We start from the raw sequence: 22,229 nt of genomic DNA on the forward strand, positions 1-22,229 counted from the left end.
CATTTAAATCATGGCTGATGGGCATTTCAACGTATTTTAGGAAACTCCACAGATCTGGAGCAGAGATTCAATGGAGATGAGCTCCACATGTGTTGGATTATTTAGGAGAACAATGTAGAGGTTAGTAAGACAAGGACTGGAATTCAATCGAGAGGGTCAGAATTGAAACTTACCTCATTGTTGAGTGGATGTAGTCCCACTTTTAAAGCATGACGCACCATTACACAAGAACTTGGGAATCAGGAGCAGGACTGGGCTCTTCAGCCCCTTCAGCCTTCTCCACAGTCAATTGAGGTTTCCAAAATCATGAGGAGGCTGGACAGAGTAGATAGGCAGACACTGCTCTTGTTCATCAGAGAAACAGAGATTGAAAGTGATGTACAAGAGTGATGAGGGTGATGTGAGGAAAGACTGTATCGCTCAGCGAGTACTTAGGGTTTGGAATGCACTGCCTGGAAATGTGCTGGAGACAGGTTCAACTGAGACATACAGAAGGGAATTAGATCATTATTTGGGTAGAAATGGAGAACAGGGATTAGGGCGAATAGGACAATGACCCAAATGTCCTCATTCTGCCCTATAACAATTCTGTGAATGAGATTTGTTTGTGTTTTGAATACCACATTCCCTCTTATTCCCGATAGCCCCCAATTCCCCTGCTAAACAAGAATCTTTCTGCCTTTGTCTTAAATGCAATAATTAGAAAGACCAATAAATTCTCTGCCTCCTTTTTCCAGGAATGGGATAATGTTAGTATTTCTCCAATGCTCTAGCATCTCAACTGTGGAAAATACAAAAGAGATTTGAAACTTCCTGACATCGCCCTTGAAAGCCTGAGATTCATCCCGTCTGGGCCTACAGACTTAACCATTTTTACGGTTGCTATACCCACTGGTACTATCTCTTTCTTTCTCTCTCTCTCTGTCCTATTTGTATCTCTCTCACGCACATTCTTAATATGTTCTGATATTTCACAGTTCTCCATCCTGACGTTTGTACCTGCACCGTCCTTTTACATTGTGAAGACTGAGGCCAAGTATTCACTGAGTTCTGTGCTCACATGTTCTGGGTCCATACACGCACACATTACCTCTATAGTCCCGAATGGGTCCTACTCTTTCTTAACCAGAATATTTCTAAGAAACCCATTTGGGCTTGTCTTGCCCTACACTCATGCTCTCTCACGCGTTCTTTCTGCTTTTGAATTTTCCTTTCTAAGTGCGCCCTGCTCACTGTTTAGATGCCTCTAGGGGCTGTTCCACATTGAGCCCTCGGTGTCTGTCATAAGCTTTTTCTTTCTGAATCCTGACCTTTTTGACTCTTGCGGTCCAAATTTCCGTTTGCCTTGGACATCTCTTCCTGGAGATTATTCCCTTTGAAGCCCTGCTCCCTAACTCTCTAAAGGCTGCTTGCTGGACCTCACTCCCATTTCTTCCTGTGTCATTGGTCCCAATATGGACCACAGCCTCTGGTCAGAGGTCAGAGATTGCTTTTTCTTCTTTCTGTAAGGGGAGCATCCATAATTTGGAAAAACATTTGGGTTTTCAGCCTGGCAAGCTTGCAGACAGTTTGGCTGAATAAATCAATAAGTAAAGCAGCTGCTTCTGAGGCTGTTAAGAAATAGATTACCTCAGTGTAAGGAGTTTAGTTTAAACTTGCCAAACCAGAAGTCTTTGATTAAAACCCTGAGGAGGTTATTTGAAGCTGAGAAAGTCTGCGCTCAATTATATGAAAGCTCAACTAAGAGGCAATCAAATTCTCTGAAGTGAGATTTGAAGCCATAGCTTAGTCACATCCTTTGTGTGATAGAGCGGGGAAGTTTCACTGGTGTTTGGGTGCATTAAAGTTTTGCTGTTGGAAGTAACGGGATTATAGTTTGCTGCATGCTTTGAAATCTTTAAACATTTAAATCTTTAAGCCAGATTTTAGTCTAAGACCTGATGTGTCCAGTGGTAACCAGCTGTGATCATAATGCTTACCTTCACATCAATAACCTTCCCAGAACTGACCACTACTTCTCAAATATAACATGAGCCATGAAACATATATCTACAACACAGATCAAACATTCTCCTTTGCCAGTTTACAGGGAGAGCCATTTCATAAACTTACTGGTCATATCTAGCCAAACATGGACCGAACCCCCATCAATCGTTCTTTCATCCACCACCTTCTCAGCTGCCCTAAAAGGAAATCAGACTTGTGTCTATCTGCTGGAAGATGAGGTGTTTGATGTATTTTTATTGCATGATAATCTATCACAAATGATAGCACTATGATTATATGTTATTGGGCTAACAGTCTAAATGCCTGCATTTAATGATGTGGTCAAATTCCACCAAGGCAGATCTCAAATTGAAATGCAGTTGATGAAATAAATCTGGAATTGTAACAATCACTAAAGAAACTGTTAGTTTTCTTAAAAAGATATCTCAATTCATGTGACCAACTGAAGATATCACGCAAGATTTCAAGTTCCGAGACTTTTACTGTAATGAACAGACTTAAAGCAACATTATCTAAATACTATTCCATAGGGAACTTATTCCTCAGATTGCAGAAAAGACCTACATTTAACATTTAAAAATGACTAAGAATCATCTTCGGCTGCTGTACTTAATCATGTGCCTTAAGTCGGCGCTTTTATTGGCAGGAACCACTTCAAAGGTATTCTTAGCTCCCAATGGTTTGTTTCCTTTTTTTAAATTTTTCTAAACATATAGCTTCTAAACCCCAACCTGACTTCACAGTGAGGGCCAGCTGGAAATTTCTCTGTCTGGGCAAATCTTCCAGTCTCAGTTAAAACTTCATGACCTTTGTCACTTCGATTGTGCATTCTGTTTGCTAAATAAAAGAGACAGGCTCCCTCGGTCTCTCAAAGTCTTGCAGACTGACCTTTATGTGAGGTTCAGTTATGTTTAAAGAAAACTTTAAAAGCTATGATCCTCCAAGAACTTTCTATAGCCTGTTCCCTTCCCAATGCCCCCTCCCTGGCAACAGGAATGACATGGGCCTTGTACCCAGGTAGAAATACTGGTTCACTATCTTCTAAAACCCTTAACTCAATTTCATCTTCATTAAATCAACAGTTGAAATTATAACTGCCTGGTGCTCCCAGGGAACTGGAAACTAACTATCCCTCCACCATTGGTACAGTTGGCCTAGTCTCCATTCTTAAAGTTCCTTCTCAGTGACGAGACCAGCATGCTTACCCCTCCCCGCCCCTCCCAAACCCCACCTCAAGCTTCTTGTCAGTATGTATTCAAAATAAGTCACAAGATACACTTCATTCTTCCATTCTACCCAAAATTAAGGCGATAGTCTCAAAATATAACCATCTTTGAAACTTCATACGTTAAAATAAAATCAATTCTCTGTGATTGGTCGGCATGGATGAGTTAGACCGAAGGGTCTGTTTCTGTGCTGTCCATCTCTATGACTCTATGATGGTGTCTGTGAGATTATTGTAAAAACAAACCCACCAGGTTCACCAAAGCCCTTTAGGGAAGGAAATCTGCCTTCTTTACTTTGAATGCCCTATACGTGACTTCAGACCCGCAGCAATGTGGTTGCCTTTTGAATGCCCTCTGAAATGGCTGAATGAGACACTCAATTATGTTTAAGAAGGTGCCTACCACCAGTGTCTCAAGGGGCAATTAGGAATGGGCAACAATGCTGGCCTTGTGAGCAATATCCTCATCCTAAGGATGAACATGAGATAGCCATTCCATGTAGTTTCTCAAAATAAAACAACACTTATCAATTGCAGTTCACCCTAAAAGAAGCTCTTGTGTAAAGTTTGCTCTAGAGCCTATAGCACCCCAGTATTTCCCACCGATTATTCCCTGAGTGGCATCTAACTGGTTTGTGTGAATCTGTAAGAAAGAACAAACAGTCAGTCATACATGAGAAAGCATGACCTTCATCATGACTAATACAGGCCACCGTTGTTGACACAAAATTAGCAAAGTAACTCCATTGTGACACAAAGTCAAAGTGTGGAATATGTAACAACATTTTTCCGCTGAACTTGTTTGCATTTTTCCAGATGAATACCAAAGTGTAAGGGTTTCAGAAATCCTAGGGTTTCTGTGTGGATCTGCTCACTGTGTGAAGGCCCAGTCAATGGAGCATCCATTGAACAATGAGACAGACGCAGGTCAGACAGGAGTGTGTCCATGCGGTGTTCACCCTGCACCATTACAATGAACGAGCACCAGCAGACGGCCCATCAGCCATGGACCATGCTGGCCCCTTTAATAAGATCAGGGTTGATATGACCGTGATCAGAAATCTGTCTTCCTGCCTACCCCAATAACCTTCCACAACCCCTACAGCCCCGTGTCTAACAAGAATTTATCTATTACTCCTTAAAAATATTCAAGGACTGCATCCACCACCTTGATTTGATTTGATTTGTTGTCATGTGTACCTAAATACAGTGAAAAACTTTGTTTGTGAGCAGTACAGGCAGCATACAGATCATAGGGTGAAAACAGTCTTGGTCAGAGTGAAGGCATACAGGTTACACTGCACAGGATGTGCTCCAGGCAAGGTCAATGGTAACAAGATCAGCATTATTCAAAGTTTGAGACCTTTTCAGGAAGGGAGTTCCGAAAACTCATGGCTCTCAGAGAGAAAACCTTTGGCCTCATTAAGAGTTGCCTATCGCTCCAGCCCCTGCCCACACTTTGGAAAATCAGGTCCCAGCGCAGGGTCCCTCCACTCTGCTGACAGGCAGAGGCTGAAATGGGAGGATCCCTCACAAAAGGAAGCACTGTGCTAGTCTGAGGCAGCAGAAGACCATCTCCGGGACAGCTCGGGCTCGGTGGAGTGGGCTTTATTCAAGTGTTCAGTGGATAATCTAGGCAAATACACTGCCATCATGGTCTTCATTAGCCAATGTGTGGGGGATTGCATACCAATGAAGTCAATCGGCGTGTTTCCCTACCATAAACCTTGGATAAACCATTAAATCCACCTCTTACTGAAGATCAGACATGCAGCAATCAAGTTGGGTGACCCAGACTAATACAGAAAACCCAGATATGAATATGACTTCCACAAAGCCATCAGGGAGGCCAAGGGGCAGTACCGGGCCAAATTGGAGGCCCAGGCCGACCAAACAGTCTCCCGCTGCCTCTGGCAAAGGCTAAACAACATCACAAGATACAGAATGAAACCACTTGAGATAGCAGACAGTGACGCATCCCTCCCTGACACGCTCAATGCTTTCTATGTTCAGTCTGAGCAGAATACCACCAGCATGGTGACACCTGCCCCAGGAGCACCTGTTCCCTCTGTCACTGCTTCAGAAATCAGGAATTAACCCAAGGATAGTGATGGGCCTGGATGGTGTCCCTGGCCAAGCACCCAGATCCTGTACGGACCAACTAGCAGAGATATTCACTGACATTTTCACCCTCTCCACCCTTACAAGCCAAAGTGCCTACCTGCTTCAGGAAGACCACCATCCTCCCCGTACCCAGGAAAACACATATCTGTGCCTTAATGACTACCACCCAGTGGCTCAGACTTCCATCGCCAGGAAGTGCTTCGATAGGCTGGTCATTGTCCCCATCAACCCCAGTCACCCGGCCTGCCTCGATCCCCTGTAATTTGCCTATCGATGTAACAGGCCCACAGAGGATGCCATATGCTGAGCCTTGCACTCATCCCTGGAACATCTGGACCACAATGACACATACATCAGACTCCTGCTCGTTGACTACAGCTCCGCCCTCAACACCGTTATCCCCTTCAGACTGTTCTCAAAACTCTGTGACCTCGGTCTCGGCTCCACCCTCTGCAACAGGACCCTCAGCTTTCTGACCCACAGACCACAGTCAGTGAGGGTAGGGAAGTGCCCCTCCTCCACAATAACACTCAACACTGGAGCCCCACAAGGATGTGTCCTCAGCCCCCTACTGCACTCCCTGTACACCCACCACTGTGTCGCCAAATTCCGAATGAACACCGACAGGTTCACTGACAACACCACCGCAGTGGGATGGATATCTAACAATGAGTCAAAATACAGAAGGGAGATAGAGGGCTCGGTGACGTGGGGCAATGAGAACAACCTCTCTCTCTCTCAACATCGGCAAAACTAAAGAACCGATCACTGATTTCAGAAAGAAAAGAGGAGAACACACCCCCACCTACATTAACTGAACTGTGGGTCAGAGGGTGAACAGCATCAAGTTCCTCGGAGTGACGATAGCCAACAACCTGTCCTGGACTTCCCATGTAGATGCAAGGGCCAAGAAGGCACAGCAATGTCTCTCCTTCCTCAGGCAGCTCAGGAAATTTGTCACGTCCGTAAGGCCCCTCACCAACTGCTACACATGCACCATTGAGAGTGTACCATCTGGGCGCAATAATGGCCTGGTACGGCAACTGCTCTGCCAGGGACTGTGAGAAATGACAGAAGCGGATGTGCACAGCCCAGCCCGTCATGCTAGCCAGCCTTCCATTCATTGTTTCCACTTACACGGCTCACTGCCACAGAAAGGCTGCCAATATCATCAAAGACCTATCGCACCCTGGTAATGATCTCCTACATCCTCTTCCATCAGGCAGAAGATACAGAAACCTGCACACACACCAACAGGTTCAGGAACAGCTTCTTCTCGGCTGTTACCAGACTGATGAAAGAATGCTCTAGCCTGAAATAACGCTGATCTTGCTAACATTGATCTCACCGAGTGCATGCCCTGTGAAACAAACCTGTACGCCTCTGAGTCTTTTTCCCACCCTGTAATCAATATGTCCTTGCTTACTATGTTCTGCCTGTAACTGCTCGTAAACAAAACTTTCCAGTTAATCAGCCAAACAAGGTCCATAAAACCACACCTTCAGTATTCTTGTAGTCATTTCTTTATTCCTTTACCCTGTCTGTTTAAACTCATTAAACAAATCACTGTCCCCTGCTCATATCCTATACAACTTTTTCCTCTTGGAATTTTAAATGCAAGGTCAATTTGAAACATACATCATTAATTACAGAAGAGATGAATGATCCTTTTGCTGCTTAAAAACTCACCCAGGCATCCTCCGAATTTTGGTAAATGTTTTTAATGATTAAAGCCACAATATTCCTCCATTTAGGAATTAGGCTTTTCATCCACAACCTGTAGCTCGCTAGAAATGAACGGATGAAAAGAAATCAGATTCAAACCTTCACCCTGAACTTTCCTGAGAGATTAGAGTTTGGAAAAGTTACACTTGGGATAATTTACCGTGACAAGGATATTACCCCTCACGGGGGCCTATGCTAGAAATCAACCCCACCATTTCTGGAGTCATCCTGGGAAGTTGAAAATTTTATCAAAGTGAGCAAAGTTCCCAATTGATCTGTCAGCAGAACACAAACTTGGAAAAAATATGGACCAGGTGACTGAAATGACTGACCCTCCCTCTCGGGGGGAGAATTCCAAAAGATTGCCCACTCTCTGAGTGAAGACATTTCTCCTTATCTTAGTGCTGAATGAATAATCAATATCAATCCATGATCTGCCCGAAAGTCAAGGACTGTTTCCAAGGTTCACTGCAATCGGTCATTTGGCAGCAAGCCCTGAGGAGAGCCCCTGCTTTGGAGAGACATTGGCTGGGTGGGGGTGCTGCTGTGGGTGGGGGAGTGGTGTGTGGGGCTGGGAGTTTGTCAGCAACAGCTCAGGACCCAGAGCCACTCAGTCAAGGATGCAGCCTCACTCCCTAGTCTGTGTTGACTGAACTGGTCTCAGCATCTAGCATGGGGACAGTGTGGCTCTCTCTCTCTATGTATTCATTCCATCAACTCTGGAACAGGAAAGGGAAAAGTATTCCTGGATTCTGAGTCCCTGTTGCTAACTGGTAATGGGATTAGGTCAGTTTAGCAAATGTAGTCAGCAAGGACTGGTTGGGCCGAAGGGTCTGTTTCCTTGCGCTTCATCTCTATGGCTCAAAAGGACATGTAGGGGTTGGAAAGGAAATGCTGTGATCATACACCGGTGAGATAGCTCCTGGCACTGAGCAGATCAATGTCTTTAGGAAGGTGCAGGCTAAAGGATTTTCCTTTCACTGTGACAGATTATCAAACTCTTCACATTTTCTCCTCAGTTTCTACATCCAGTTCTGAAGAGCCCAATCAGATTCGAAACGATAACTCATTGGATCTGCTGAGTTTCTCCAGCACTTTCTGTTTTTTATTCGAGACTCAGGAGTTTGTTTTCTTTTTCCAAATCTTTATTTATCAATAAAAAAATGCTCTTCTATTCAAAAATGTGTTTGGAATGTCTTACTCAATGTTTCAAAACAATCATGAATGGAAATAAAAGAAGCTGGTTTTACAATACTGCGTTCAGTTCCGGTCTCCCTGCTACAGGAAGGATGCTGTGAAACTAGAAAGGGTTCAGGAAAGATTTTCAAGGATGTTGCTGGGGTTGGAGGGTTTGAGCTATAGGGAGAGGCTGAATAGACTGGGGCTATTTTCCCTGGAACATCGGAGGTTGAGGGGGTGACCTTATAGAAGGGGCATGGATGGGGTGAATAGCCAAGGTCTTTTTCCCAGGATAGGGAAGTCCAAAACTAGAGGGCATGGGTTTAAGGTGAGAGGGGAAAAATTTAAAAGAGACCCAAGGGGAAACTTTTAAAAGGCATCAGTATGGGTACGTGAATAGGAAGGGTTTACAGGGATATGGGCCAAATGCTGGCATCCAGGACTAGGTTTATTTAAGATATCTGGTCAGCATGGCTGCGTTGGACTGAAGGGTCTGTTTCCATGCTGTACAGCCCTATTACTCTGTGACTATGAGTTGATTCCCTGTCACTGTTTGGTGATAATTACTGAAAGATTCAGTCCTTGGGACCAAATACCAGCTGACATTAATAAATTCTGTTTGGTGCCCAGTTTAGGTGAAATACGGTTCTTTGTTACCTCTCTATTGAAGACTCGGTGGGTTAGAAGGCAGAAGGGGGTTGTGCATGTTTGTTTTATAGATTTAGAAAGTGCTCAATGACTTGAACTTCAGTCAGAAAGCCCTACTAGCTGGTGATAAACAAAAAGCTTTGATGCTTCCAAAACCGATGTGAAAATGAAAGGCAGGAATTTGTCACTCTGTGAGTTTTTGATCTTGGATTTATCGCTGAGCAGAGAGTCAACTTTAACCATGTGATGCCAGAGATGGGAATGAGGAAGAGTGGATTGTTAGGAAACAGCCAGTTACAGAGTGCTGCTTTCTAGCGCTGCCACTTTAGCACACGAGGAAGCTGATGCCAGTGTTTGACCCTCTGTGTGTGAATTTACTGCCAACCCAATCTGGGTATCATCCTGAAATCACAACAGGAACACCAGTCCTGTGTTAATTCTGCCTGAGAACATTTACTGGGTCTTAAAGCAAAGAGGCTCTCAAAAAAATTGCCACATCACAATCCGGCAACATTCTGCCTCTCTGTTTATTGTTCCTATACTGGGATCAACCAGACCCTGCACTAGGATTGACCAGATGAGGTACTGGGAATGACCTGACCATACACTGGGATCAGCTGGGACCTATATAGATTCTGAAGTGATTTGTGTGGATAGGAAAGACAATTTAATGCATTTTAATTTGTACACATCCAGGATACAATTCGTAATGTTGATTACTCTCTCCACATGGAAGATTCAATTTAGTTTTGGAGCTGCCTTTATAACATGAGAAGCTTTGTCCCTCATCATGCTCCCATTGCTAATTTTGAAGCAGAGATAGATGATGTTCTGTTAAGCAAAGAGATTAAGGGATACAGGCGAATGCAGCTATTTGGAAGTTAGTCAGAGATCAGCCATGATCTCATTGAATCGTGGAACTGGCTCAAGGGCTGAATGGCCTCGTCCTGTTCCTGTATTACACTGCTTGCTTCAAGCCAATAATTTAATTAATTATTGCTATGCCATGTACTACCTTGCTTTACTTCGAGCAGTTTACCCCTCAATGTATCTTTCGCTGAAGAACACACGTGTCTCCAGCCCCTCCTTTGATGTGACAAGCTCTGACCTGCGGGAGCAGTCAGTTTTGTCTGTCTTACCTGTAGTCTCCCTGTTTTGTCAGCAATTTGAGTTGTTTGCGGTTTTCCACATGGGTCTGATCGACATGTTAATGATGACCATCTATTGCACATTTGTTCAATGTCCCACCAGCCTTACTGAGAAGCTGAAAATCGAGTTTACTTTAAGTCCTCAGTGTCTTCAGTCTGATCCACTTCATCCCCATCCAGGTAAACTCATTGTGTTTCCAGCCTGCCTGCAGTAAATTTCACTGTATATTAAGGCAGGTTTTCACATTCCCTTTTTGTTTAATATACTCTAGTCAAAAAGCTTTCACTCATCTGCATATTCGAGAAATATCTGCTCTTTCTGAGTTTAAGACATTACCATGACTTAGAATGAATAATTTGATTTGATTGGATTTACTATTGTCACATGTACCTAGATACAATGAAAAGTTTTGTTATGCATGCAGTACAGGCAGAGCATACCATACAAAGTGCGTTAGGGTAATAGAACAGAACGAGGAATACAGTGTTACAGCTACAGAGAAGGGGCACAAAGTGTGAGATCAACATTAAATTTGAAATTTGAGAGGTCCATTCAGAAGTCCAGCAGCGAGAAAGAAGCTGTTCCTTAGTCTGTTGAAACACGTGTTTCAGCTTCTCTATCTTCTGCCTGATGGAAGGGGATGGAAGAGATTATAACCGGAGTGGGAGGGGTCTTTGATGATGTTGTCTGCCTTTCTGAGGCAGCGGGAAGTGTAGATGGAGCCAATGGATGGAAGGTTGACTTGCATTCAAATTCACAAAATTGAAGAGTCTAGGCCCGAAACGTCAGCTTTTGTGCTTCTCAGTTACTGCTTGGCCTGCTGTGTTCATCCAGCTTCACACTTTGTTATTACAAAATCACCTGATTAACCAAAATCGACCCGAATATTCATCAGGATCTTCACCATCTAAAATCAATGAGTCAGAGAGTTTTACTGAATGAACTGAGGCGCTTCAGCCCATCACATCTGTGTCAGTGATCAAACACCTATCTATTCTAATTCCATTTCCCATCACTTTCCCCCCCACCCCACCCCCTCTCCCCCCACCGTCTGTATACTATGACATTCCAAAGGCTGATTTCAATACTTTGTAAATGCCTGCAGGGTTCCAGCCTCCACCACCCTCGCAGGCACAATGACTGCCCTCCACCACCCACACAGGCACAATGACTGCCCTCCACCACCCTCACAGGTGCCCCTGACATTCACTTGCTCATTTCATGTGAAAAGGGACTGGCAGCCTTGTACTTGTATCTGTCTTTTTGTCCATTTACTTCTGAATATTCATGCCTCCTTCATATGAGAAGGGAAAGACAACACAAGAGTCAGAAGACCACGCCAGAGTGAGAAGACGACGCCAGAGTGAGAAGACCACGCCAGAGTGAGAAGGCGATGCCAGATTGAGAAGACCACACCAGAGTGAGAAGGCGATGCCAGAGTGAGAAGACCACGCCAGAGTGAGAAGACCATGCCAGAGTGAGAAGGCGACGCCAGAGTGTGAAGACCACGCCAGAGTAAGAAGGCGACGCCAGAGTGAGAAGACCACGCCAGAGTGAGAAGGCGATGCCAGATTGAGAAGACCACGCCAGAGTGAGAAGGCGATGCCAGAGTGAGAAGACCATGCCAGAGTGAGAAGACCATGCCAGAGTGAGAAGGCGACGCCAGAGTGTGAAGACCACGCCAGAGTAAGAAGGCGACGCCAGAGTGAGAAGACCACGCCAGAGTAAGAAGACCATGCCAGAGTGAGATGGCAACACCAGAGTAAGAAGGCAATGCCAGAGTAAGAAGGCAATGCCAGAGTGAGAAGGCAACACCAGAGTAAGAAGGCAATGCCAGAGTGAGATGGATGCGCATGAGAGGCAGACAGAGAGGCAGAGAGATAAATTTACACCTCACCTGGGAACTTGGGGCTAGTTTCCTGCGGGATCAAGGGGACAGTTTCCTCCTCACTGATCCCTTGGGCAATTCGCTTCCTGTAGATACCAGCAGAGACCATTGCAGATGATTGATCTGAGGCTTTACACAACTTTAGGAAGGCATTCTCCAAGGTCTGAAATAAGTGAGAGGAAGAAATCAGAACATTTTTTTTACCAGTGTGCTATCATGTACAATTCACATCATGGCAATTCGATTCAATCCCAATGACTTACTGCAACATTGTGGAATCTTATTAAATAACCAGGTGGAGTTTCGGCCAGTAGCTTACTGTTCCTCATTAACCCGACCTGAGAGACAGAAGGACGAGGTCTGATCAAAAATACAGGAATTTATTTGTGGCATCTCACTGTCAGAAAGCTCAAAGTCACTCGAGGCAGTGCCACAGGAAGTCGGATTTGAAGGAATTCCCAGGCTAAGCTCGCACTGTTTGTAGACATTTAAGGAGAGGAGAGACTCTTAACCTGGAGGACAAACACAGAATGAAAAAGATTGAGAGAGGAAAACCGGAAACTCCAAAAGCTCTCGGTAATCAAATTTGTAACAAAGCACAAAGGACTCTGGGAATATTCAACACTATGTGGAACCTTCACATCGACTCACAGTTTCAAAACCATTTTCAATAAAGTTTAAAATGACAACTTCAACCATGGAATTACATCAGGAACATGAAAGGTGGTTGCAGTTGTTGGAGGTCAGTCATCTCAGCTCCAGGACATCTCTGCTGGAGTTCCTCAGGGTAGTGTCCTAGGCCCAACCAACTTCAGTTGCTTCCTCAATGACTTGCAAACACTTGGATTAGGCTCGAAACGTCAAGTTTTTGTGCTCCTAAAATGCTGCTTGGCCAGCTGTGTTCATCCAGCCCCACACTTTGTTATCTCAGATTAGAAGTGGGATGTTTACTGATTGTAAGATGTTCATTGCCATTTCCCAACTCCTCTGTCACTGAAACAGGCAGTGTCCCTGCACAATGTTTGGGATTAGAAATGCAATATCTGTACAAGAGTACATTCAACACCAGACATCATGTGCACATGATCCCCAATCAAATGGAAAGGCTGAAGTAGCAGTGAAAATTCCAAAGGGATCATGAAGAAATGGAACAAATTCATCACAAGGCATCCCTGAAATGGAGAATCACTCTGACTGAAGGCAGGAAGAGCTGTCCAGGACAGAGACTGGTGTATACCACACTGAAGCTACACTTCCTATAGCGAGGAAAGCTACTGAAGTCAGGTTTGGTAACAAGCTTGAATAACAAAATCCAGCAGAAGCAGCAGGTGAATAATGAAACCTCTGAACTATTGCCAGAGTCGGGCACTGGACAGCCCTCAACAAGTCAGGGCAAATTGGAACCTCCATATGTCAGTCAGCACCTGAACTGCTGCTGGTGAAAGTACAGAACCAGAAATACTATCACAACCACAGGAGCAACTGGAAAAGCTGTTCCTCAACTACAGGATCCACTGTCAGAACACAGCGGGCCAGGCAGCATCAGAGAAGCAGGACGGCTGACGTTTCGGGCCTAGACCCTTCTCCCCCATTTCTGAAGAAGGGTCTAGGCCTGAAACGTCAGCCTTCCAGCACCTCTGACGCTGCTTGGCCTGCTGTGTTCATCCAGCTCCACACCATGTTATCTCAGATTCTCCAGCATCTGCAGTTCCCATTATCTCAGACACTATCAGAACCAAGCAGACACATCATTTCAACAAAGGAAATGGAACAGCAACAGATACCATGGCCAGAATAGTGCCATGGAATGACATTCTCTGGAAATGGAGCATCACTCAGTTGACCAGCCAATGACAATGCACGTCATGAAGAGACTGGTATGAGTTAAAGGCTCTTTGTGTTACCCATGCCCAGAGACTGATGAGAACAGTGAACTGCAAATGCATAGGAACTGGTGAATGCATTGTGAGTGATATGGATAACTCACTGTTTAAAGGATAATGCACACAAGATGTTTTAAATGAAAAGAGGAACGTTTAGGATAGAAATGCAATTCTGCACTGATGCGGCTCCTGGTTTACCATGGTCATGTGACATCTCCCATGAGGCACTTACTCTAGGCATCTATCTTATAGCCAGGTCAATAAAAATTGGGCTGGTCACATAGAACAAGGCTTGGACAACATACAGCTTCGTTCTAATAAGTGATAAGTAATGTACTTTCCTCACAAATACCAGGCAATGGCCAACTCCAATAAGAGACAATCTAACCAGTACCTCTCAATGATATTCAATGGCATCATCAGTATCGAACCCCCCCAACTACTATCAATGTCCTGGGGGTTACCATTGACTGGAAACTCAACTGGACTCACCACATAAACATAGCGGCTACAAGAGCAGGTTAGAGATGAGGAAATATCTCCCCTCCTGACTCCCCAAAACCTGTCCACCATCTACAAGGCACAGGTCAGGAGTGTGATGGAATACTCCCCACTTGCCTGGATGAGTGCAGCCCCCAACAACACTCAAGAAATTTTACACCATCCAGGACAAAGCAGCCGCTTGATTGGTACCACATCCACAAGCATCCACTCCCTCCACCACCGACACTCAGCAGCAGTGTGTACCATCTACAAGATGAGCTGCAGAAATTCACCAAAGATCCTTAAATAGCACCTTCCAAATATGGACCTCAGTGACCTTGGAGATCCCCTGAACATCATCTTCAGGGTGTTGGGGATTCCGTTTACTGCAAAGTGAGGAATTTAATGGCAGAGGAAGTTCCCATCTGCACCTTCAGATATTCTGCTGCCGAAAGTGCCCTGTCCCTGAACTTCCCAGGCTTTCCTCAGAAGCCCTTCACCTGGGTGAGATCTGACATCGGGCACACATTACCAGTTGGTCAGCTCGGTCACTGAGGTGGTGGGGGTGCGGTATGGTTGAGTGGTGAGCAGTGACAATATGCCAGCCCCCCCGGACTGGTAACCTGGGCGCCTAGCCTCACATTCTGGGGACACAGGTTTGAATCTCACCAGGGCAGATGGTGAAATTTGAATTCAATCAGAATCTGGAATAAAACGCTAACCTAATAGCAATGTAATCATTGTTGATTGTTGTAAAAACCCATCTAGTTCACTAATGTCCTGCAGGCAAAGAAACTCCCATCCTTACCTCGTCTGGCCTACATGTGACTCCAGGCCCACAGCAATGTGGTTGACTGTTGAGTGCCCTCTGAACTTGGTGAGCAAGACCAGGTCCAGGACAATTAGGGATGGCCAATAAAGGTTGACCTACAAGCAGTGACAGCCACATCCCATGAACAAATTTTTGTAAAAGTCCAGCTGTTGGGGAACATGGGCCTTTGTAAAGAATAGCCAGAGTACACTCATGGACACTGAGTAGTGGGGCGTGTAGGCTTCAGACTGTCCAGATGAAATAGCAGAATTCATTGTCAGGAAAAAACCACAGTATTCTCAGTACCACAATTATCATTCAACACCATCCAACAGAAGAATTTGAGTGGAGCAAAGGTCTTGTGTTGCAGTGGGTAGTTTCACTGTGTCTCTGAGCCAGAAGCTCTGGCATTGTACAACCTGATGGTCCAGGAGGGTGGGTTTACAACAGAGAAACAGGTGGAGTATCAACCTCAATCCTTTCAGCACCTTCCAACAGCAGGCAGCTCAGTGCATTTAGACGGGGCCTGAGTGAGACCACAGCTAGAGGTCAGTGCTCAGCGTTGGTCTCCTTCCCAAGGGAAGACATGATGTGGAGGTGCTGATGTTGGACTGGGGTGGACAAAGTCAGAAATCACATGACACCAGGTTATAGTCCAACAGGTTTATTTGAATCCACAAGCTTTCAGAGACTCGCTCTTTCTTCAGGTGTTGGTGAGAGAGGAGGTATCAGGCACAGAATTTATAAGTAAAAAATCAGAGGGTCACACAACTGATGAGGATGTATTATAGCAAATCTAAGATACTGTTAAACCTTTAATCAGTTAGAAGGTTTTAATTGATAATATGTACACATAAATCCCTGAATTTCTTTCAAGTCACTGCCCTGAGAGAATTAAAGGTTTTATCAGTGTAAAGAAGAGGTGACATTTTAGGTCAGACAATGTGTGTTAGGTGTAAGGCCTTGTTTAGGACTGTTTGTCCAAACAGCAAGGGTTGCTGGGTACATCGTCTAAATAAAACTCTGAAATCACAAAGTCCACACCGCAAACACGGCAGCCCGGTGCTAATAACATTAGCACAATGTAAAAGGTAAGAGTTATCCTGGGCAGATAGATCCCCTAAAACTTATTCACTCAACAAAGGAGGGCCCAGACAGAAAGGCATCGAATCCTGCTACACAGAGATACTAACAGTAGCAAGCCAAGTCTGCTGAGCTCTTTCAGCAATTTCTATTTTTGTTCTGATTTACAGCACCTGCAGTTCTTTTGGTTTATATCTAAATGATCGACTCTTGTTCCAAACTATTAAGTTTATCTCCTTGATTGGCTAGAACTGTAGAAAGTTCCAGAAAACAATCTAAAAGGTATAAAAAATAGGGTTCACCTGCATTCCCTTCTCTTGCAATCTGTGGAATTGTGTGAGGCTTTCTGAGGAGACCAGCATAACGAGAGGGAGAGACTGAGGCTGAGACTGAGACTGAGACTGAGACTGAGACTGAGACTGAGACTGAGACTGAGACTGAGACTGAGACTGAGAGACTGAGACTGCATGGACCCAGGGAGTGACTGCATAAATCTAGAAGAAACCTGGGAAGTATTGAGTATGTTTAGTGTTAAATATTATTGTAATTTTGTTCCTAATAAAGTTGAGACTGTTGTCTATTGGTATTGGCTTGTGTTGTAGTGGTTTGACTGCTTTGGTAATGTAGAAACACCTGGGCACATTCATTCATAATATTCTGGTTGGAGTTGTCTAACTTGTTTTCAGGTGAGACAATTCCTGGGAATAATGACCTGGAATGGTGGGGTGACAAAGAAAAACTGCAGATGCTGGAATCCAAGGTAGACAAACAGGAGGCTGGAAGAACACAGCAGGCCAGGTTCCATTCCACCTACTGACCATTCTTTCCAACTACCAACTAGGTTCATCTTTCCCATTGACCAACCAGGTTGTATCTACTACTGTTGTCCACCAATCACCACCAATCTGCTAACCCCCTCCCCCCTCCTTTATCTGCAGCTTCCCCCTACCCCCACATCCAGCCCTGAAGAAGGGTAATACCTGAAACATTGACTGCTCCTTTCCTTTAGATGCTGCCTGGCCTGCTGTGTTCTTCCAGCCTCCTGTTTGTCTAGCTGGGATGGTGGGATAGTCCATGAAGGAATACATTCTGGGCTTTCCATTTGTGGAGTTTAGAAAACTTAGGTGATCTTTTATGAAAACAGAAAATTGTGACAACGATTGACAGGCTAGATTTGGGGAGTCTGCTTCCTCATAGCTGGCTATGGGAAACCAGGGGACACAGTCTCAGAACGAGGGTCAGACTATCCAGCACGGAGATGAAGAGGAATTCCTTCCTTCAGAGAGGGGCTCTGACTCTTTGGAATTCTTCATCCCAGAGGATTGCAATGGCTCAGGACCTGAGAATGTTCAAGGCTGAGGTTGACAACAAGGGATGTGAGGATCACACAGGAAAATGGTTTTGATGAAGATTGGCTATTATGTTATCGAATGGGAGCACAGACATGAAGGGCTGAATGGCCTCCTCCTATTTCCAATCTCCCTCTGAGAGATTCCTGTGCAGCCAGGCTTGATGAGGAGTGAGGCCTCTCAGGGCCCTGCCAAAGAACTCCTCCCAGACAAAGGAGCCTCAGAAACCAATGGGAGGCTCCACCTCTCACCTACCTCTCCAGGTAGGGAAAGGGCTCTCACTCTGAGGAAACCTCTCACCTCCTTCGAAGAATCGATGACTCAAACCGCATAGGCTGTTCGCTGCGAAACCTCAACAATCAATAGGTCTGTGACAAAATTTCACTCAAACGGCAAAGAATTCAAAAGTACTCTGGAATGGAGTGGGGATTTGGAGAGGATAGTGGGAAAAGGGGATGTGAAACATGGGCTTTGATAGGAATGGGGAATGGGTCAGATTTGTCCAGAAACCCACAATTCCACTCCTTCTAGAAATTTCTGCACCAAATTGTAACACACTGGCTGCAGGCATGAATGTTCACAGTTACTGGTGCCCAGTGGGATGACACTGTGGAAAATCATTCGCCATTTGCAGTCTACACTTTTAAATGCAATTGTGTAACATGTATTAATTCACACACTTTTCAGTATTGGGACAGAATAAGCTTACTCCATAACACTCCCAGACATTCTTGGTCATTCAGACATTGACAGAAGTGTAGCTACACCTTCAAACAGGAAGGAAGGGAATGTCCTACCCCATCAGCCTGGATTGCTTCCTCGATATAATGCGTTGTTATGACCACTGATACCTTTCGATCTTTCACCACATCAGCCAGATGTTGCCAGATCCTCCAAATATAAAAGAAGAATGTTAATAAGAGGACAATTTAAAATAGCTGCCCAAGTAAATTCATTTGTAATTTGTGAGAATTTGTAATACTTCACAGAGAATCATTAAACTGTCAAGAAACAACATTTTCAGTAAGAAATACAAGGCTCCCACTTTAACATTAAGTTGGGCCCACGCTGAGTTGATACTAAGGGTCTGATATCTTGCTGCCATCAGACAGACCCCTGTCAGGTCACAGCTGGAGGATTAGGTGTAAGCTTTGCTCTTGCCATAGAGGGAGTACAACAAAGGTTCACCAAACTAATTCCTGGGGATGGAGGGAATGTCCCGTGAGAAAGGATTAACCAGACTGGGCGTTATTCTGTGATAATGGGAACTGCAAATGCTGGAGAATCCAAGATAACAAAGTGTGGAGCTGGATGAACACAGCAGGCCAAGCAGCATCTCAGGAGCACAAAAGCTGACGTTTCGGGCCTAGACTCTCTGATGAAGGGTCTAGGCCCGAAACGTCAGCTTTTGTGCTCCTGAGATGCTGCTTGGCCTGCTGTGTTCATCCAGCTCCACACTTTGTTATCTTGGGCTTTATTCTCTTCAGTTAAGCACAATGAGAGGTGATCTCATTCATATGTACAGAATTCTGCCAGGGCTCAGCAGGGTGGACACAGGAAAGCTGTTTGCCCCTCGGTGGCAGGGGAAGGGGGTGTTTGGAATCTAGATTGAAATTGTCAGATTTCTATGCACAGAAGACAGGGATAGGGCACAAAAACAGTGAAGTAGAAGATCAGCCATGATCTCATTGAATGACAGCTTGGGTTTGAGGGCCTGAGTGGCCTCTTCCTGCTCTTACTTCTTATGTTCATGTTTTAAAGGAAGTCTCTTGGTGAATTTGGATGTCTAACTTTCTGGATACAGGTGTTGGATCTGGGTTATGGTGAAAGAAGATTACCTTAGCACGGGGAGCCCTTCACCTTTTACAGTGTCCTGGGAACAGGACAGGAAACAGAATCAATCTGCTGATGCCGGAAGTTTCACCGTGTATTTAATATTAACCTTTTGTTCAAAATGCTGACCCTCATGCCGGTTAGCATGCGCTTGGGCAGTTTGCCATGGCTGTGCAGTGTGGATATTTACAGCCACATCAAAACCAGAGATACTCAGAGGGTAGAAACGGTCTCACAAGGATTGGCCTCGTTGACCAGCAGTGAAGGAGAAACAAGCAGAGACCGTCCCTCCCTCCCTCTATGCCTCCCTCCTTCCCTCCCTCCTTTCATCCCTCCCTCTTTCCATCCCACTAACCCTCCCTCCCTCCATCCCTCCCTCCTTTCATCCCTCCCTCTTTCCATCCCACTGACCCTCCCTCCTTCCAACCCTCCCTCCTTCCATCCCTACATTGTTTGCTGCGGTGCATCGTCGTTTAAAGACAGACAGATGTAGATGACTTTCTCTCTCAGGTTCGGACTGACCTGAGGTGCATTTTAGAGTCAGAGACTCATACAACACAGAACAAGGCCATTCAGCCCAGTGTGCCTGTGCTGACATTTTCAGAACTATCTGTTTAGCCCTATTCCTCCCTGCCCTTTCTCTGGAATTCTCCCTTTTCAAGTATTCCTCAAATTCTGTTTTGAAAATTATTATTGAATCCTTTTTTTAAAGTATTGCATTCCAGATCACAGCAACGTTGCTGCTTAAAATAAACTCTCTTAATCTTCCCTCCAGCATAAATGTTCAGTTTGATTATGGATGGAACGTTTCAGCTATATTCCTGTTTTATGCAGAAGTGATTGTGACAGTTTGCCTGGTGCTGATTCACCACTGACTTTCAGACTTGGCTCTGCTATTTTAACTCCTGCACCCTCCTATGTGACAAAGTGTTTAATTTATTAGTCCTTTGTACTGAAGTGTTGATCACAATTCAACACCTACTCACTGGGGAATATTAATACAGAAGAGGAGACTTTAAATAGATCGTTAAATCAGTCTGCACTGGGCTGTTTGTCAGAGAAGCGGAGGATGGTTTGAATCAAAAAGTCAAAATGTCCTGGAAAAGTTTTCACACAAAAGTGAAGGCACAGAGAAAGTGGAATTCAAACATAGATATTCTAACCTAACACACATTTTAAAAACACAGGGCAAAGCCAGTGTTGTAGTCATATTATCACTAGGTTGGTAATCTAGTGGTGCAGACTAATGATCCAGGGACATATTCAAATCTCATTGTTTTATCTTGTCGAATTTAAATTCAATGAGTAAATCTGGAATTTGTTGTTGGTCACAATGATTGTGAAACTAACATCAACTGTTCTAAAACCCTCATCTGGCTCACTGGGGTTCTTTAGGGAAGGAAATATTTCTTCATTCAGGAGGGGACTGACCCTGTGAAATTCTCTTCCTGCAGAAGGCTGTGGAGGCCAGGTCACTGACTATGTTCACAAAAGCGGCAGATTAATTTTTCAGACTTTAAAGTCATCGAGGGGTGTGGAGAGAAAGTGAGAATATGACAATGAGATAGAGGATCGGCCCTGAATGGTGCAAAGTGCTGAATGGCCTACTCCTGATCCCAGTTTGAACATTTCTAATTACCACCCTTACCCAGAATGGCCTAGACATGACTCACAGCAACATGGGTGACTCTTACCTGCCCTGTGAAATGGTATGGTGAGTCACTCAGTTCAAGGGCAATTAGGGATGTGCAGCAAGGTACTAGGCTCACCAGTGATGCCCACATCCAGTAGAAGAAAAAAAGAAAAATACATACATAAACAGCAGCAAAATACCACTGATGCTGGAAATCTGAAATTTTTAAAAAAGCAGGAAATGCAGCAAATACTTAACAGATTTGTCAACATTTTTAGAGAGAGAAAGAATGTTAAGTTTCTAGTCACTGGTCTTTCATCTGGAAAAGGCGAGAGGTGGAACAGGTCTTAGTGGTGTCGGAGGAAAGTATTGGTGTGGATAGAAGCTTAGCTACAGTCAGGAAGCACGGTGTAGGAATGAATGGGGTTTTCTCAGGGTCACAAGAAGTGTCTAGCAGCGTGCTGCAGGGGTCAGTGCCAGTTCCTCAACACTTTACATTTCTATAAATATGACTTAGACAAAGGGTCTGATGGTATGGTTCCCACCCCTGCTGATGACAAATGTGTGGGAAAGTGAGTTGTGAAGTGGACATGGGAGGCTTCCAAAAGATATAAATCAGTTATCTGTTTGGATAAAGATGTGTTTGGATAAAATTGTGTTTAATATGGGAAATTGTGAAATTGTCAATTTGGTAGAAAGAATAAAAAAAGCACAATATCTAGTTACAGATCTAATCGAATCAGATTACAGAGCTCAGAGATGCAGAGGGATCTGCGTATCCTAGCGCATAAATCCCAGAAGGTACAGCAAGTAATCAGGATATTGCCAGGGGAATAGAGTATAAAAGTAACAATGCTATGTTTCAGTTATTCAGACTGTTGGTCTTCAATATATTAACAGCAACAGACAGGGTAGACGGAGATAAACTATCTCCATTGGTTGGGTATTCTAGAACTAGGGGCATACTCTGAGAATTAGGGCCAGACTGATCAGCAGAGATGTCAGGAAAATGTCTACACAAATGGCAGTGTATTCTGGACCAGTTGTTAATTTTAAATCTAAGATAGATACATTTTTGTTCAGTAAAAGTATTAAGGGATTTGATCCAAAGGCAGGTGTACAGAGTTAAGTGACAGATCTCATTGAATGGTGGAACAGGCTCAAGAGCTGAATGGCCTACTCGTGTGTCTCAGTTGCTATGTCCCTGTG

General features: G+C 44.5%; 1 protein-coding gene across 1 annotated transcript in view; it reads right to left on the bottom strand.

Annotated features, from left to right (window-relative positions):
• The window catches only part of abch1 (ATP-binding cassette, sub-family H, member 1), a 75,881-nt gene that overhangs the window by 41,601 nt on the left and 12,051 nt on the right, over positions 1-22,229 (bottom strand). The window contains 10 exon segments of the mRNA XM_059648810.1: positions 2,113-2,183; positions 4,989-5,152; positions 5,454-5,623; positions 6,336-6,414; positions 6,612-6,798; positions 7,046-7,083; positions 7,085-7,143; positions 11,955-12,108; positions 12,209-12,283; positions 18,352-18,448. Of these exon segments, the coding sequence (XP_059504793.1) occupies positions 2,113-2,183; positions 4,989-5,152; positions 5,454-5,623; positions 6,336-6,414; positions 6,612-6,798; positions 7,046-7,083; positions 7,085-7,143; positions 11,955-12,108; positions 12,209-12,283; positions 18,352-18,448 (1,094 nt within the window).

This window comes from Stegostoma tigrinum, chromosome 9, assembly GCF_030684315.1.
Source record: "Stegostoma tigrinum isolate sSteTig4 chromosome 9, sSteTig4.hap1, whole genome shotgun sequence".
NCBI lineage: Eukaryota > Metazoa > Chordata > Chondrichthyes > Orectolobiformes > Stegostomatidae > Stegostoma > Stegostoma tigrinum.